The 17,636-nt window shown below is 33.6% G+C and overlaps 1 protein-coding gene across 9 annotated transcripts in view; it reads right to left on the bottom strand.

Moving 5' to 3' along the window:
- TDRD3 (tudor domain containing 3) overlaps positions 1 to 17,636 on the bottom strand; it is a 158,841-nt gene that overhangs the window by 18,152 nt on the left and 123,053 nt on the right. For 5 of the 9 annotated variants that reach the window (XM_042927466.1, XM_042927458.1, XM_042927472.1 and 2 more), the window contains 2 exons: positions 17,206 to 17,331; positions 6,265 to 6,350 (listed from right to left, as the gene is read on the bottom strand). In XM_042927466.1, coding sequence (XP_042783400.1) covers positions 6,265 to 6,350; positions 17,206 to 17,331 — 212 coding nt within the window. Of the gene's footprint in view, positions 1 to 3,038; positions 3,088 to 6,264; positions 6,351 to 17,205; positions 17,332 to 17,636 lie in introns of those variants that run through there. The other 4 variants (XM_042927504.1, XM_042927496.1, XM_042927512.1 and 1 more) reach the window with 2 other exon arrangements.

Genomic DNA, 17,636 nt, shown 5'->3' with positions numbered 1-17,636 from the left:
ATCAGGTGCTTTCCATCTAAGTTGCATTTTAAGCACATCGTGAAATTAATAAAATAAAGTAGATATAATAACACTTAGGTGCCACAGTTCCTCCTGTAAAGCACCAATTATCCATAATGCTATCTACTCTGAAGGACTCAATTGAGAGAACAAAAGACAGTGAGGTGGTTACACTCTTCATAAGCAGCAACTATACTTTACATGAATTAAAGTAAATAAAGAGCTTAGAATCATGTCTGGTACAAAATTAAGTGTTCGATAAAGTGTGCTATTATTAATGCTTCACAAATGTAAAGTTCTATTCTTTATAATGCCACATAAAACATAAACAGTTTTTCTTTCAGTGGTTCGAGTCAAGCAATTTGACTATATTATCTTAGTGAATTATAGAAGTTAAAAACCTAACACGCAATGCTAAATGAGCCTCCAGGTGGCACTTTACATTTCCAAAGTGATTCTTACAATTATCGGTGTTAATAACCAATGTCAAATATAAAAGAGAGGCTGAGAATCTGGTCAATTAGCAACATACTCATTTTTCTTCCAGTGAAGAAAGGAACCCAGAGGCAAACTTCTTTACCAGGGCAAATCCTATCAGCCTACCAAATATAGAAATTGTCTTTATAAAATTCATCCAAGTTAATGTTCCCCACCTAGGTATCTACAGACGGGAGCATTAGCACTCCCGAGAACATGACTATGAGAAGGAGAATATAATAAAGCAGTAAAGTGTACCAATACAAACTATTACATGTTCCAAGATATTTATCCTCAGGGGCTTGGATTAACACAAATAATTCTGTTGTATACTTAATTATCAAGGTCTTAACTTTACCTAAGAACTTTAATTTTTTTTAAATAAGGGATGTTCCTTAATTTCAGAATTTGATGCCTCACGTAGTAGTAGTATTATGCTTCTCTGTTTGAGTGTTTATCACATTCAGCAGCATAAACTTGAGACAGACTATTTTTCTAAGCTCTCTCTGGTCTTAGCGAGAGACTATAAGTTATTTAGGCTCTTTTTAGAAACTCTATCAATTTTGTGGTGTGGTATGTCCATGATGAGCCATCCCCTTTGGTGACAGAACAAGAGTATCCCATGGTAGTTTATAAATTAACTCCAAAACTGTGAAGAGTATATGTTCTTAACAGGATTACTTAGTTTCTTATTTGGATTCTGTTTTATACTTCCATAGCTAGTAAGTGTCAACTCTTTACAACTGTCATGCAAAAACCGTGATGAACATTAACAAAAATTCCTTATTTAAAACCATGTCCATGTAAGGAAAATCTTTCTCCATGAATCAGTCAGTAACAGGTGGACAGGTCAATAGACAGATGAGGTCTCACCAGATTAAACAGCAGTTTTTAAAAAATTTTCTTACCTTATTTTGTTCTCTAAATGAACAATGTAGTAACTATCACAGCTTTTAAAACACTAATATCTTTCGTGTGCTCCCATGTGTACACACACACACACACACACACACACACACACACACACACACTGTGTCTTAGAATGTTCAAGTACCTAATTAACATTTTTATCTATTTTATATATCACTGCCTGGCATCAAGATGAGCTCAAGAAGCCCTGAAACTTTGGGGCACTTGGGTGGCTCAGTCAGTTGAGCGTCCGACTTCGGCTCAGGTCATGATCTCACGGCTTGTGAGTTCGAGCCCCGCATTGGGCTCTGTGCTGATGGCTCAGAGCCTGGAGCCTCTTCAGATTCTGTGTCTTTCTCTCTTTCTCTGCCCCTCCCCCACCCATACTCTGTCTCTCTCTGTCTCTCTCTGTCTCTCAAAAATAAAAAATAAATAAAGATTAAAAAAATTAAAAAAAAAAAGAAGCCCTGAAACTTTGTTAACATTCCTAGGATTGTATTAATGTTAATGGTATGCTTAAATCCACCTTCACAGGGCATTTTCCAATACTAAACTTTGCTGAGGTCATAGAGCAATAATATAGTCATTATGTTTGTGCAGACTTTCAAATATCAGGTTCCTAGTAAAAACCTCTAGCGAAAATTGGCTAGGAGTTAACTGTTAGTTTCTGTTTAATAAACATGGAAAGTTCTTCTCATTTGTATATCCACTTATACTTTTCTTGTACTAAAAGACTAGAAACTGAGAATGAACTGTCACAGTAGGCTTTACACATGACTTTTACTAAGGGTTGAAAACTTCTGCTGTGAAAATACATTCTTGGTTAACTCCCTCTGTCATATTCCTGGGCAGTCTCTGAATCTTTACCTCGCTCTTCAAAATTCATCGCCTCTTCTTGATCTCATTACTTTCAACTGATGACCTGATTTTACTTCATAGAGAAGAGAGTTCATTACAGTTATTCAGCTTCCTTCCCTGAAACCCAACAACTTAACCTTGCCCACATCTTTATTTACTTCTTTCTCCTCCTTTCTCTAGTGTTCCTCAACATACGCGAAATCACGTTATTGTGCCCCACTTTCTTACCATGGCCTGGGATCTTAAAAATCTTTATTCCCATTTTTACAACTTCTCCTTCCTTCTTTGCTTCACTGTGCCTTTGATGTAAACACGCTTGGGCATTTCCCTTGAGCTCCTTTACTCTTTATTCTCATCCTCTATGCTCTTTATCTTCACAACCAAGGTCTTAAAAGTAGCCTACACTTCATTTTCTTTTTGCCCATTCTCAAGAAACGCTAAGTTGCGATCCTCCTGCACCAATTCCACTGGAAATGCATTCTACAGTTACCAGTCACCTATCGATTGCCAAATCCACTAGGTACTTTTTAGTTCTTATCTTCCTTGATGTTTCCAGCATTATATTTTATGGATTCAGCAGTCATTCCTGTTGGCCAAACCCCTGTCCTCCCTGGCCAGACTTTCCTAATGCCTCTCCCCACCCCTTAACGAATTCCCCAGAAGTCTGACTCCAGTCCTTGTTTTTCTCTTTGCACACTTTCTCTAGGCAGTCTTACCCATACTCTTTAATTTTGCCTAAATTTTGATAACTCCAGGGTCTCACCTCTTGCCTTAACTATTGCAATCACTGGTCTCCAGGCTCTCTGCTTTCACTGAAACCCATTTTCCATACCAGGCAACAATCTGTTAAATCAAAGATCACATGAATGGTAGGTAAGTACAGATTAAAGAAACATTTCATAGGAGAAATGTATATGACACTCTCCTGCCTAAAATCCTTCCATAGTTCCTATTCTGAGGGATAAAATTCAAACTCCTCACCATAACCCACCTTACTCTTCACGCTTTGACCCCACCTGCCTTGGCAGCCTCGTCTACTGACATTTACTACACCCACCTGTACTGTTGCCAACATACCTCACCCTACCATGCCCTCTAGAATTTCCCTGGTTACTCTGTTTTCTTACTTTCCTCCCTTTTTTTCCCAAACTAAGTTCTAAGTTCCTCTCACGACTTTCGAGATTCACATCAAACTTCATTCATCCAGAGTTAACAAATATTTATTGAGAGCCCCTTATGTTTCAGGTACTGTTCTGAATGCTGAAGAATTAGCTGAGACAAAGTGTTCTCACACTGACTTCACTTCGGGGGTTGGAGGCAGGACCAAGATGTGCAGAAAATAAAGCAGGGCAAAGGGGAAAGAGAATTTGTGTGATGGCACACTGCTGTTTTTATAACAGGAATAGTCAGGGAAGGCCTTGATTCTTCCATGAATTGGTTCCTGACTCAGTTAGGTATTCTGTGCTCTGCTCAGGATGAACAGGTGTTGGCTTACTTGCTGGGCTCCTCTGCTAGTCTGTGACTCCTTGAGGGCAGAGACTGCTCATCTGTGTGTTTCCACTGTCTAGCACATAATCATTCTACGGAAATGTGCTCACCACTGTTCTGGGTGGAGAGGTAAAGCCACATAACAAGTGCTCAAGAAACAGGCTGGTGGAATAGACTGATACATATTTGAAATTATAAGAAAACCTCAAAATAAAAACTTCACTTTTTACTTAATATTTTAATAACATATCAAATGCTAACCAGGGACAAAGAGTCAAACAAAATATTATAACTACATAGTAACATATTCCTAAAATTATGAATGGTAGGTAAGTACAGATTAAAGAAACATTTCATAGGAGAAATGTATTTTGCTCTGTATTTGAAAGCACTTGGGAGAGCCTGAATTCTGAAGGTGTGTAAGCATCTTGGGAACAGTATAATTAAGGGAGAATTTTGCAAGGAATTGGGGAGTAGGCTGTATGGACAGAATGAAAATAGGTGATAAGACTTTGCAGAAGTAACTCTATTTGTTCAGTTGTTTTCATTTACTAATTACAGACAGGAACAAGTTTAAAGACCATGGTATTTTATCATGAAAAAACCATAACTGCATTGCCATTAACCTCACTGAAGGCAAAGGCAAAATTAAAAATTAAAAGGTGATGTTTTGTTTCTCATACTTTTTTAAACTCTCATATTTTCAGATCCTTTTTGCAAATTTTAGGGATTTTTAAGACTAAAATTCCCTAATTATGATCAACTTCCTTCCTGCTAATTTTATTTTGCTTGCTTTTCCTTTTTCAAATAAAAAATCATAATACAAAATGACAGAAAGTTTATAAAATTGAAAAAAGTGTATGTAGACACACATAATTCTACTACACTAAGCCATTACCTTGAATGTATTCTCATCCAAATCTATAAATTGGCTTTATTCACTCATCATAAATATTTCCCATGACATTACAGACTTCATAATGATCTTTTATGACAGCTCTATCATATTTCATCCATTAGTTGGAAGATCACTTATTTTACCATTCCCTTATTATTGTTAGGCATTTAGGTAACTTCTAGTTTTTATCACAATGCTGCAATGATCATCTCTCAGCAATTAGCTTATTTCCTTTGCTCTTTCCCTAGGAGAGATTAACAACTGTGGGATTATTGGTTTTAAACACTCTTTAGGCTTGGAAAAAATCAGAAGGATTACATCAATTTACACTGCCGTTGGCCATGTTTAAGAGTATTCACATCACTGCATCCTTGCCAGCATGAGCTTTACCTAATTTTTCCCCACCAACTCATACATTTAACCCTGCATGTAATTGTTTCAATTGCATTTGAATACTCCTAGAGTTCAATATTTCTAATTCTTAGTTATGAAAGATGACACTGCTACTTCAGCAAGAAACCATATTGAGCATAAGTCAAAAGGTCAAGGCTGTAAAAACAAAAGAAAATAAATAAAATCTTTAAGAAAGTTAATCTAATCATGGCATGATTAACTGTTATTGTGATCCATGATAATTAGGCATTAATGGCAAGCAGTTCACGGCAAGTGGCTATTATTGTTATTATTTACACATAGCCAGATCAAGCATTCTTAGATTACGGGGAGGGCTGGACCAGGTAGAGATTTAAGCTCTTTTACGCCCTCATAAAGATCCCTTGATCTGGAACCAGATGTGATCCAGAAGGCAAGTTCTCTTTCCTTCCTTAGCTCCACATAGCCTCTATACACCGAGCACCCAGAAAAGATCCTAGGCATTATGAGCATAGTTTGGCTGAGGGTGGGCTAGAACTTACTTTACTGAGAAGCAAAGATGAGGCCCAGTCAGATATAACTCTTTGAGAGTTATGGTCATTCAATCCCTTTTCCCAACTATGATTACACCTCAAGTCTAGGTTTTCAGTGAGACTTCTCAAGAGCTTTTAAATCCCAAACTCCTTGCATCTCTTTTCCCGCAGAGAAAGGACTAGAGGCACAATCATATTCCCATTTTCCCAGTCAACCTTACTAATTCATGGTCATAGGATTTAAGGTAATAGGATTTCCCTCTGCCAAAACATTGCTCCCCAACACTGTCTGAATATTCATGCAGTAGATTCTTCACGTTTCTAAGCACATAATTCTGAGAAGAATAAAGGAGAAAGGTAGGAGTGTGAAAGGTAAGAAGCGGTAACAGTCATCTACACTTCATGGTGAAATTAATTTAACTAGACTGGTTTTGTATTCTTAGAATATTTAACTCTGAAGCATGCAGAAGATAGGAATAAGAATTCCAACATGGAGAGGACATAGGGAGAAGCAAAAGGAATTAAGTCATTTTGGGTTGCTTTAAAAATAACATAGCTGAGGACACTATACTATGGAACAACAGGGAAGAAGGCCAAGGTTACAATGATAGAAATGTATGTTTCTATATACCTTGGGAGTTTACAAAGCACATTTCCATTGATCGTATTACTTAATCCTCACGACAACCCTGTACTGAAACTGAGACCCAGAGATATTAAGTAACTTACCCAAAGTCACTTAGGTAGTAAGTGGCAGAGCCGGGACTCGACCCAGGTCTTCTGATTCTTCCTGTGCATTTCCAGCTCCCCTGGAGCTGAAGCAGGGGCAAAAGGGAGGTGGAAGTAATATGCTCAAGACCAGCCTTGCCCTCTCCCCTTCTTTTAAAGGCCAAGCAGAACAGACATGTAACTCTTGCAGTGGCCTCTTTGCATCAAATTCTCTCAGGATACAGCACACAGAATCTGAAAATGTTTCTCAGGCTCGGGCTCAAGAATAGCACTAAGTAGTAAATGATGTCAGAAGTAATTTTGGCAGTACTTTGCCACTGATGTGAAATTTACTGGAATCTCAAAGTATAGTAATTCTCACTTCAGAAAGTAAAAAAAATTTTTTTATAATTGAAATTATTCAAAGCAGTTTGTTTGAAATGTTTTGTTTAGCAGTTTGAGTCAAACCTTTTTAAATTATACCATTATAAAAATTATTTTGAAAAATACCTAAGAACCCAGATACCAAATATATATTTAACCCTACTCTATGGCCATTTTTTTCTATTTTAATCATCTTCCCTCAGTGATTATTGTCATTAAAGCAATTATAATCATTAGAATGGACAGAATATTCAGACTTTTTATAGCCAAGTATTTTCAACAAATTAATAGGAAAATGTATCATCTTCTTATAAATGAGATGTAAATCTCATATTTCTAAATTATATCTAAAAGGTCTTTAATGTAGCCTTTTATAATTAACTTTCTATGACAAAGTTTAGAGTTTTCAGTACCTAGTTTCTTGAATAGTTCCTTAATTTTTCTTAAAGAATTATGTATTTTAATTTCTCATCTTGATTGCTTACATTTCAAATAAGTTTTAAATATATTCAATGAGAATTTTTTTCTTTTCTTATTTCCTAAGAATACAAGGGTACAATTTAAATCAACTTGGCATTTAACCAACTTTTTATCACTTCTAGATCTTTTTGTACTCAGCTCCAGTACATCTGTCTCTAACAGTCTTTGCATTTATGAGAACTTGTGTCAGTTAGGTCTAGGTGCTAAGTAAGCATCAATTATAATCAGGGCTTATAAAAGATCAACCAAGGATATCAATTCATTTGTTCCCAAAGCTTTCAAAGGTTTTCTGAACTTGAAAAATGCTCTATTTAACCAGACTTCATTTGAGGATCAGTCTTGTCTGAGATGGAACATACCCAATCTAATAGTTAAAAGCCACGTGAAACCTTTAAGATGAATAAAAAGGCAAATACTCAGACACAAAACCAAAGAGGAAGAGGACAAGGAAGAAGAGTCTGGGTAAGGGGGAAGAGGAAAAGGACAGAAAATGAACAAAATAGAAGAAGAAGAAAAAAAGTTTACCTAGAATAAACAAAAAAATTCGAGTAAGTACTAATACTTTCAAGCTTTTGATATGCCTCCCTTTTCCCTTTGCTTTAAGACTTCAATTACATATTTGAAAAATCTAATTAAGTCTAACATTCTTTTGAATACTGATGGTCAAATTCAGGAATTCCTAATAATAATAATATTTATATTATCTAATGATTTTATGAGGTAAGAAAAAAATTAGTATATTTTCTCCACATTATTTTAAGCTTTATTTACATTAGTCTCTTCAAGATAAAATGATCATTATATTCTCCTAAAATCATTCATTAAATAGTACCAAAAATGGTTTCCAACATTAAAAAAAAAAAAAAAAAAAGAAGAACACAAGCCCATACATTTTAAAATTTGAACCAGAAAGAAACAGAATTAAACTGACTTCTAATATCTTACTTTATATAGTAAGTTGTTGGTTAAGCATGACCAAAAAGGCTTACCCTAATTTTTTAATCACATGATCTGGGAAAAAATGAGCATACTTCAGGCAAGATAAAAGTGTCAATAAAAGGTCTTTAAAGTTATTCTAGTTTTGAAAAGTCAATGTTAGCCTTTCCCACTTCCCTCCTTCATGCTATCCTATTCGTTTAACATGCATAACAAAATTGTAATCAAGAACCATTCCAACAATGGTTCCCAGACTGGAACCATCTAGGTCTGATGGAGGCCTTATTAATATTTATTAGGTGGTTTCTGGAAGGAAGGAAATCTATCTTCTACTTCTCTTATATCCTTTTAATCCTTTGGGTATATAGGGCAATCTATTTTCTGAAGTAGCTTTGCTACAAAAAGCATTCAAAGACTATGTATTGGAAAACTATCATATTAGACTATTACGCTTAGGCCTGATGTCTGACAAAGGACTCTTCACTAATAAAGGTGCCCACCAAGACTACATAAATCATCCATAAATCATAAATCAACACATAATTTCTGACCTCCTTCTACTGTTTTAGTTATCAAGCCCGTTCATGTGCTTACTTAAAATTCTAATCCCTTCAAGCTCTAAAAGAGCTGGTACTTACAGTATATATCTACCACTTATTTAAAGAGTTCTTTTGCACTCTCACTAGCTATTATCCAACCATAAATTCTGCCCTTGTTTATAATTATAAGTGCCTGGAAAAGGCAGGTTTCTTAAAATAAGAATATTTCCCCCTCTAGTTCACTCAAGTGAGCTGTGGAATTCTATCCAAGATTATCAATTCACCTCACTTAACTGTTGTAACCAGGAAAAGAAGAAAGGGAGATCAAGAGCAGTTAAGTATAAGAGCTTGCTTATTTTCCAGGAGGCTTTTAACAAGCTTTCAACTAATTAAAACAATATTATTCAAAAGCTTTAGAACATACAAGCCTATTAGTAAAAGAGCAATATAAATGTTGAAACAAAACAGAATTTTTGGTCTTTTAGGAATCTCCTTCGCTTAACAATGTTCACTTGCCCACTGGAATTAACTTGCTTTGACACTTTCTTTTTGAAATGTCATCTTAAAAACAACAAAAAAAGGGATTTCAGATTTTGTCTTAGACTAGTTTATTGGGGAATAACAAATTCAAAACCCAAATAGATGATGAAAATGCCTTACTGCTGGAACATGTAAACATCATGTAGGTTATTGGGTGAGAATTACAGAGAAGGACAGCAATATTATAAAAACTCTAATGGTAGTCTCCACAAATGACAATTTCTAAATGTTAATAAATAGAAGTTTTTAGAATTAGAATTAAGTTAAAATAAAATTAAAAGACCAGTGAGTTATAAGATGAGAGAACATGTTTGAGGACAAACTGCCTTTTACTATATATTTAGTCTCTATTTATAACATAAAAATATAATATTATGTTCCTCTTAAGAAGTTTGGAATATCTAAAACAATATATTTAAAGCTAAATCTTCACCCTATCTTAAAGCTGGGAAAATTTGAAAACTAGAAAGAAGGTAACAAGACAGCTAAGACGTTTTCCAAAATATGTCCTATAGATTTTCTGTAACAGGTTCTATAACAGGTTAAAAAAAAAGTTCCATGAACAAATAAATTTGTGAAGCAATACATAGTATCTCTCTCTCTCAGAGATTAAAATATGTATCAACTGATGTGAATGTTCAACAGTATTTTCTAAATAAAAAAAATAAAAAACAAAAGCACTCAAAGCAAATGAACATAAGCTCATAGATCCAATAAGTGATATTAGCAAGGTTGCATGTTAACTACAAAGCACTGATGAAGGAAATTACAGAAGACCTAAATAAATGGAGAAAAACAAGATACAATAAAATACATATTAGTCTGTTATTGGCTCAAAGAGGTCCCATAAAAAAAAAAAAAAAAAGCATGCTTAATTTTTTTAACCCAGCATTTTCCAAATGTATTTAACTAAATAGCAGAACTAATATTCTCAGAACACACCTTCTAGATGGATTAGGCATAAAACCATCTGCACAAAAAACTAATGACTTTTGTATTCTTACAGTGGTCTAAGTTGCTTAAATAGAGCCTCTTCAACTATGTTTACTCTTAATAAACCATATGGGTTTTCTTTTTTAGGCAAATAAAATGTACTCACTGTTGTAGTACTTCCTTTCCCTTCTGAATGGTGCTCTCAGTCAATGACAGGTTGCTAAGGGAGTTATTTCAAGCCAAGGTGTAAAACTCTTGCTAGTAGTTCCCAAGTTTAATGGAATTGGAAGCTCTATAACATTAGAGTATTTCTCACAAGGAGACAGATCAAACTCCACTCTTTCCTAGTGAAGCCTATCACACAGGATTCTAGAGTAAATAGCATAGATCCAGTAAAGTTCAGAAAATTAAGATCAATAGGAAAAGTAGTCCATATATATCAAGAGATACCACCTACCAAAGGTGAAATAAAGAAAGAAAGGAAAGAAAGAACAGTTAAAAAAAAAAAAAAAAAAAGCCAAGAGGATACAAGAATGTTTTGGAAATAAAAATGAAAACAGAGAGAGATGACTAACAAACAAGATGACCAAAGAATACACAAAAACAGTATTAAGCGGAGACACAAGATGAAAGGACAGTTGACAACCCCCTATGGTATGCAATCCAATATGTGTGGTCAACCCCAGACTTTAGGGGAGGAAAGATGTATTGCAGGGGCTCCATCTGAAAGTGCTGTGGTCCAACAACGCAACACTATTTTTCAGCTTCTTTAGGTGCAGATGGAAGAGGCTCAGAAATTCACTAGAAACTGAAATAGAACTGTGTGTATTTTTTTAATTCAAGGATGCCTCTTCGGATTGAAAATAATCTTTAAAATATACTGACATAAGTGTCTAGTCAAGGCACATGCCCAGTATAAGAGTAACACCGTTGGGACAGAGAAATAAAACAAAACAAAAATATTCCTCAGATTCATTTATTTTACTATTTTATTTTCTGTGCAATAAGTATATTAGCAAGTCTTTTGTATTATATGCAAAGGAATGGTAAAATTCAGTGCAGTTTGAAACGGCAATTTTAAAAGCCCTGGTATGTAAAATAAACGAAAAAACAAAAATTTACACTTCGAAGAGAACAAGGCTTGAGCCTACTAAATCAAAAACGCCAAAGGAAAAAATCAGTTCACCTGACAATCCCAGCACCCTTTGGCTGCAGCTCTCCCCCATGATGCTTCCTTAAAGACTACTTTGAAGGGAAATGTAAATCAGAGGATATTTGGCATAAATCTAAAAGCAACATATTTTAACTTTAACTAACAAACATCATAATTCAGGGCACCACACTTTAGGTTGCTATTAATAAAGGTGAGACTTAGAGGATAAAAGATTAACATCATATCTGCTGGTATTCATTTATGCAAAAATAATTGCTGTGGATTTTTCAAACAGTTATGCTAGCTTGATTCTTAATATTGATAACCAAATAATGTAAGGCTCAAATTGTCTTATGAATTATAGTTAAAGTTAGAAACAAACTGACTAGTATGACTATAATAATTTTAAAAAGACGGCACATCTTGGGTAATACCCTGCCATGTTATTTCACTTTGGAAGTTATTTCACCTTCAGAAAAAAGGAACATGACATAAGCAAATAACCTGTACATTCAGTGCTCAATAAAGAAAACCTCAGATTACCCAGAAACGTTTTAAACATGTCTTTATATATAGCTCCTTTGGGTAGATTACAATATACGAAGTTATCAAATAGCAAAATTCAAACAGTATTTTTTGTATAGGTTTTTTAAATTATTATCTAGTTTATTATTCTCTTAGGATTAATTTAAATGGTGAAATAAAATGTCTCTGTTAAATAATATAGCAGGGTCAAACGTAGATGCCAACATTTTCATAATCAACTGTTAGGTTTGGCTATCACAAACAAAATTTGGGCTTCAGGGGGTAGATACCAACAGTATGAAGTTGACATCTCTATGTATATGGTACACATTTATGAATGAATAATCTCTCCCTCTTCATCAGCAGCTTTCATATCTCCAGTAAAGTCCTTCTGTGTAATCCACAACCTCTGGTGGGAATTGTGAAAGGCTGAGCAATTGATGAAGAAATAAAGAATATCAAGTACAACCAAACTTTATGAAATCAAAGCTTGAAGACACTGCATGGAATCCCCAAATTCCATCACCCATATGTTCTTAAATTGGGCTAAGCTATCAGTACAGTTTCATTCTAACTCTGTTTATACTGCAACAAAACAAGACAAAACAAAATCGGCATGGCCTGTAGGACAAAGTTTGAAAGGAAAGTTTCCCGAAATATGTATGGTGGAAGAAAATGTATTTCAGTATTTTAGTGACCTTAATCAACTTATGCTTTTAATGCAGAAATTTAAGTGTGGTAAATTATACCCACTAATTTATTTAAGAATTTATCAGCAAAAATGAAAAACCTTTGGACTATGATCAAATATGTGCTTGTACTTTTTATTGGCTACTAATTGGCAGAACTTCACTGTTACATAATTCTAATATTCCTTTGAAGTTAATGATTTCGGTAACAATTGTCCTCTTTTTAATATCTATTATGATCTTTTAATATCAAACACAACCCAGATATAGCCTAACTTTATCACTACATCATTAAAATTACTAACATGACCTTGTTCTAATACATTTAGGATCCATTTTAACTCATTAATTTATGTATCATAACTTTCAATCTCTGTCATTAAATAGGTTAGGGGTTTTTTGGTAATATGTTTCTTTTTAATATTTTTATTAGTGGTAGAATAATTTATAGCTTTTTGTGAGTGTCATTTGAATTTGAAAAGATAACTTTCAAATGTGCATTCCAGGATGTCATTATAAAATTTTGTGCAAACGTACTTCAAAAGTAAAAGTTCAGATCGACAGTTCCTTTTGTAAAGTACAGTAAAACTGAAATATATATACATATAATTATTTAAAAAAGCAAAACCCAAATCCTCCTAAAAACAAATTTTACTTTTTAAATAGATACGAATTTTTGAATCAAGTAAAATTCATTAAGTCATGCTTTTTTCTTCCACGTTAATTTTATCTTCAAACTACGGTGGAATAAAATAAAGACCTAAACATTACTTAATTAAAACTTTAGTAAACAAGATTTTTTCCACTCGCATTTTGTTTTAAAACTTCAAGAAGAAAGAATGAAGACCCCCATGAGATATTTAAGTTTGATTCACATAAGTGGAACTATAACTTTCTTCTAACTTTGTGCAGTGGGCAGGGATTTTTGTGTGCTTTGTGCACTAACATATATCCTTCACTTAGAATAGAGCCTACATAGTACCTAATAGATATGCAAAGAATATTTCTGAATATATGAATACAGAAAAACATTTAAAACAGGATGATCATCTAAAACGCAGTAACAACCCATCTGTCCAGAATTAATGACCAAGATGATGTGTATGTTAAGGCCTTGGAACTAAGCATTACCTATGTAATCATAATGGTTTTATTTGGAACAATAGCTGAACAATAATTATTTCCTGATACTAAGAAGCAAATACGATGAATTTATAAAAAGAAAGTTTAGAAACTAGCAAGTTCTAAAACATTTCTTGGGATATAAAAGTCTCAATAGAATCCAGGTCATAAAAATACTTGGAAAATCAAGACTTGACAAGTGTCTCTACAAGCTTAGGAAGGCAATTCAGAAGAAACCACACTCTAAAAACACAAAAGGTTTGTCTGAGCAGCAGCACCAGGGTATTTTACAATAATTCCAAATTGCCTGAGGCATCTTTTTACTGGTTTCCTGGTATTAGTTTTAGAGTTAAAAGGAACCAATTTGGAAAGGGCCTGCAGGAAACACAAACAGCAGTTTTCTTCGCCCCTAATGTTTTCTCATACAGTAATCAGAAATATAAAATAATATATGTATACTTTTCTTCCTATATAATTTTATAAATAATATGAGACTCCCTAACGCTTCACTTACTTTGGAAAAACAAGGAAAATCGTATGATGTTCAAAGAACATTGGGGGAAAAAAGCGAGAGCATTTATCCAGTTAAGAATAAGTTATGAACCTCACATTATGTGTGATAGTTAGAGAGTTCACTATAATAAATATGCTAAAGTTAAGAGAGAATATTTAACGACATCTAAAAGAACCAGGTGAAATCTAGCTAGAACAAAAAAAAATCAAGGATGACTTATTAAAAAGTTTACTAAATCATTTTGGAGGAAATAAAGTACTTAATCATAATCAGAACATATATTTTCACCATCTGAAATATCATCACTGAATATGTTCTGGAAGGAAAAATACGTATCCATATGGAAAGGGAAAAGTAGGTATTTAGTGTAGAGAGCAAAGGCAAATAATTCCTAAACTTCGTGAGAAAAATACTAACCCTTAAAGTAATAGGTAGATTTTTATTTTAATTTTCCATATGAGAGACTATTAACTTAGTCATTGAGTCTCTTAATATTTCATGCTTTTTATTTAATGATTTATCCTTACACCTTTAATAGATAATACAGGCAACTGATTTCTATAAAAGCTTTTGGTTTATATGCAGGCTTTTGGGCTGTTTTTCCTGCAAACTATTAGAAACATCTTCAATGAATGACCACTGCTACATTTAGGAAAAGGAGGTTTTTCCCAAATCTTATACCAATAAGAAACAAACACCTTCTAAGAGATAAAATATAATTTCACAATTAAAAAGAGACCAAGAGTTAAAAATTAAAAATTACACAATCCATGGGGTGAATGAACACTGTACCTTTGCAGCCCTTTAATTTTTCTAGTATGTTTACCAATTAGAATCATCCTCTTATTGATATAGTGGATATTTTGCTTTAATTTAAAACTTGCCACAATTCCAGTTACAATAAGAAAAAGTGCTCATAGACCCCAACATTAATACTCTCAGAGGCCAAGAGAACTCCAGACCAACTCTACACTAAATGTATTGACAACCGCATAAACAGCTTTTCTTCAGGGCCTTTTTATGTATATATGCACATATGTACTTTTAAAAAATGGAGATGGATGAAGATATGTTAAGCTAGTGGCTTCTGAATATCAAGGAGATGATTCTACAAACTAAGTCAATTACTCATGCAGAGAAAGAATGAAGAATGATCTTATCCCCAATAACGATGTTCATGATCCAACTTATTTGTCATATTAACTTATGCAAAATCATAAAATATCAACAATCACAGCAGAAAAGTAATACCAGAATCTCCAAAAGATTTAGTGATTCTCTCGTGCTTCTCACTGTAAAATATTTCAAGCATCTTATAAAAGATTTTTAGGTTGACTGCAAAATAAAGTAAATAAGTAAAAAAAAAAAATTAGAAAAGAGAATAGATGAGTATTCACAAATGGGTAGAAAGTAGAAAAGTACTGCTTGGCTCAGAAACACTACATGGACTGTGACATCTGTGAAATTTATTGTCCAGCTAAGTTTACGTTGACTTAAAAATTAATGATAACAGAAAGAGGGGTATTAAAGGGGGAAAGGAAAAATCACTGACTAGAAAGAAAATGATCACTCAGTAGCAAACACCTTTGAATGGAAGAGCTACAGTGAGGAATGACAATGTGCTCATCAGTTATGGCCACCCTGAAACAGAAAAAGGAAGTAGAAAAGAAGTGAAGTAAGGAAACTAAATTTTTCTCTAGGGAGAAAAGAATAAAATCAATCTCTTATCAAATCCTCTTAAAAAAAAAACAAAAACCTGAACGTAAAAATTCTAGTTTGACTTTGACTGTAATGGTTAAACACATTTGGGAGCACATTACAAATAGCAAACAAGGACTCAACTTCTGGGAATACATAACCTATAAATAAATAATTAATTTTACCATCAAAACCAGATTAAGATGTATTAATGGAAAAAGAGAATGAAAGTAGCAGTCATAGGAGAATCAAAAGGGCAAACATATGGTTACATCAAGTTTCTCCATTAAAAGAAAGGCGTAGATTAGATATTGATGGTATTTCAGTCCTTTAGAGAAAAAGTGGCTAAACTTTAGACAATGAGAGTGAGGGAAAAGATCTATTAATTAAACTTATGAGTCATTAGTAATATACTATAAAATATAAAATGATAAATTTTCTAGAAATTTCCATGGCCCAAAGCACAATTACTGGTACTAGGCTTTTGGTTGTTGTTTTCTTTATCTTGGGGAGAGTGGACGGTGGGCTGTGTGTGTGAGGGGAGTGGGTGACACTGAGGTGGTGACAGAAAAATGTAAGGAGACCAAAACTAAACTAAACTAAACTAAAAGGGAGCAACTGAGAGAAACCTGTATACTTCAAAGATAAGACTAATGCCTGGATAATACCATTTTATAGTATATTTTGATACTTTAGAGAAACAGAAACGAGTTAGACATCTAATGATAAGTTTATTAACAGCTACCCATAAAGTGGAAAAACGAAGTTAAAAAAAAACTTTATGAAACCAATTTTAATGTGCCTTGTCCTCCGTTTTTGCCTAAATGTAGCTGAGAATCTATATAAAGTCACATAAGCCCTTATATATAATGGACTCCATGAAGTCAACTGTTCTCAATTACATCATCAAAATTACCACAGAACATTGACATACATTTGGCAACAAAATCAAGTAATTACTAAACAGATATTATAGTTAGTCTGTATGTATACATATATAAACATATATGTAGTAAATGCAGCATGACTTCATATATAATTTAAAGTGTTTTTCTTGATTTCATATGTAACGAAAATAATAAAGAACATACGCGTATTCATCAGAGATTTAAATTTGATAACTGCTGGACATAATCTAGTCAAATTTAAGGTAACAAACTGGGAAAGAACAAAATATGCATAAAGGCTTGCAACTGTAAATAAGGGCACCCATTTCCAAAGCATAATATAACAAAGCATTACACAAGGAAAGTGAATTCCAATGCATTCATTTTTATTGTAGTTCAATGTAATTATTAAACTAGAATCTTACTTTAGGAGTAGCCAGTTTTAAGTAAATTCAAAATATTTGTTCCACTGGCAGATTTTGTATTGCTATGACTAAACTTTTAGAGCTATGTATTTTCTTCAAAACAGCCTATGCCTTCGTACAGAATTTGAATCACGTACCCATGCCTCTGTCTGAATGGGCCTCATGTTGCTTAGTAGCACCTCTTCATAGTTTCCATAATCAATGAATTTAACAACCGCTGTCATGCCAGAAGAATGGAGAGCTTCAACTTCTGCTCGGTAGAACTGAGGAGACAAAAAGGAGTTGGGAATGTGACAATCCACATTGTCTACAAAGGGCGATGTTTGATGGAAATATAAATACAATGTATATTTTTTGAAAGCTCATTTTTTAAAATTACTTTTTATTGAGCTATGTATATATTGTGAAAGGGTCACCACAACAAGTTTAATGTCCATCACCACACAAAGTTACAAATTTTCTTCTTGTGCTGACAACTTTTAAGATCTACTCTCTTAGCAACTTTCAATTACACAATATTTGAAAGAAAAATTTTAAGAGAATAATATTTTTAAGAAAGAAAACTTAC

Source organism: Panthera leo, chromosome A1 (genome assembly GCF_018350215.1).
Source record: "Panthera leo isolate Ple1 chromosome A1, P.leo_Ple1_pat1.1, whole genome shotgun sequence".
In the NCBI taxonomy this organism is placed as follows: domain Eukaryota; kingdom Metazoa; phylum Chordata; class Mammalia; order Carnivora; family Felidae; genus Panthera; species Panthera leo.
This window is presented reverse-complemented; position numbering and strand designations above follow the sequence as displayed.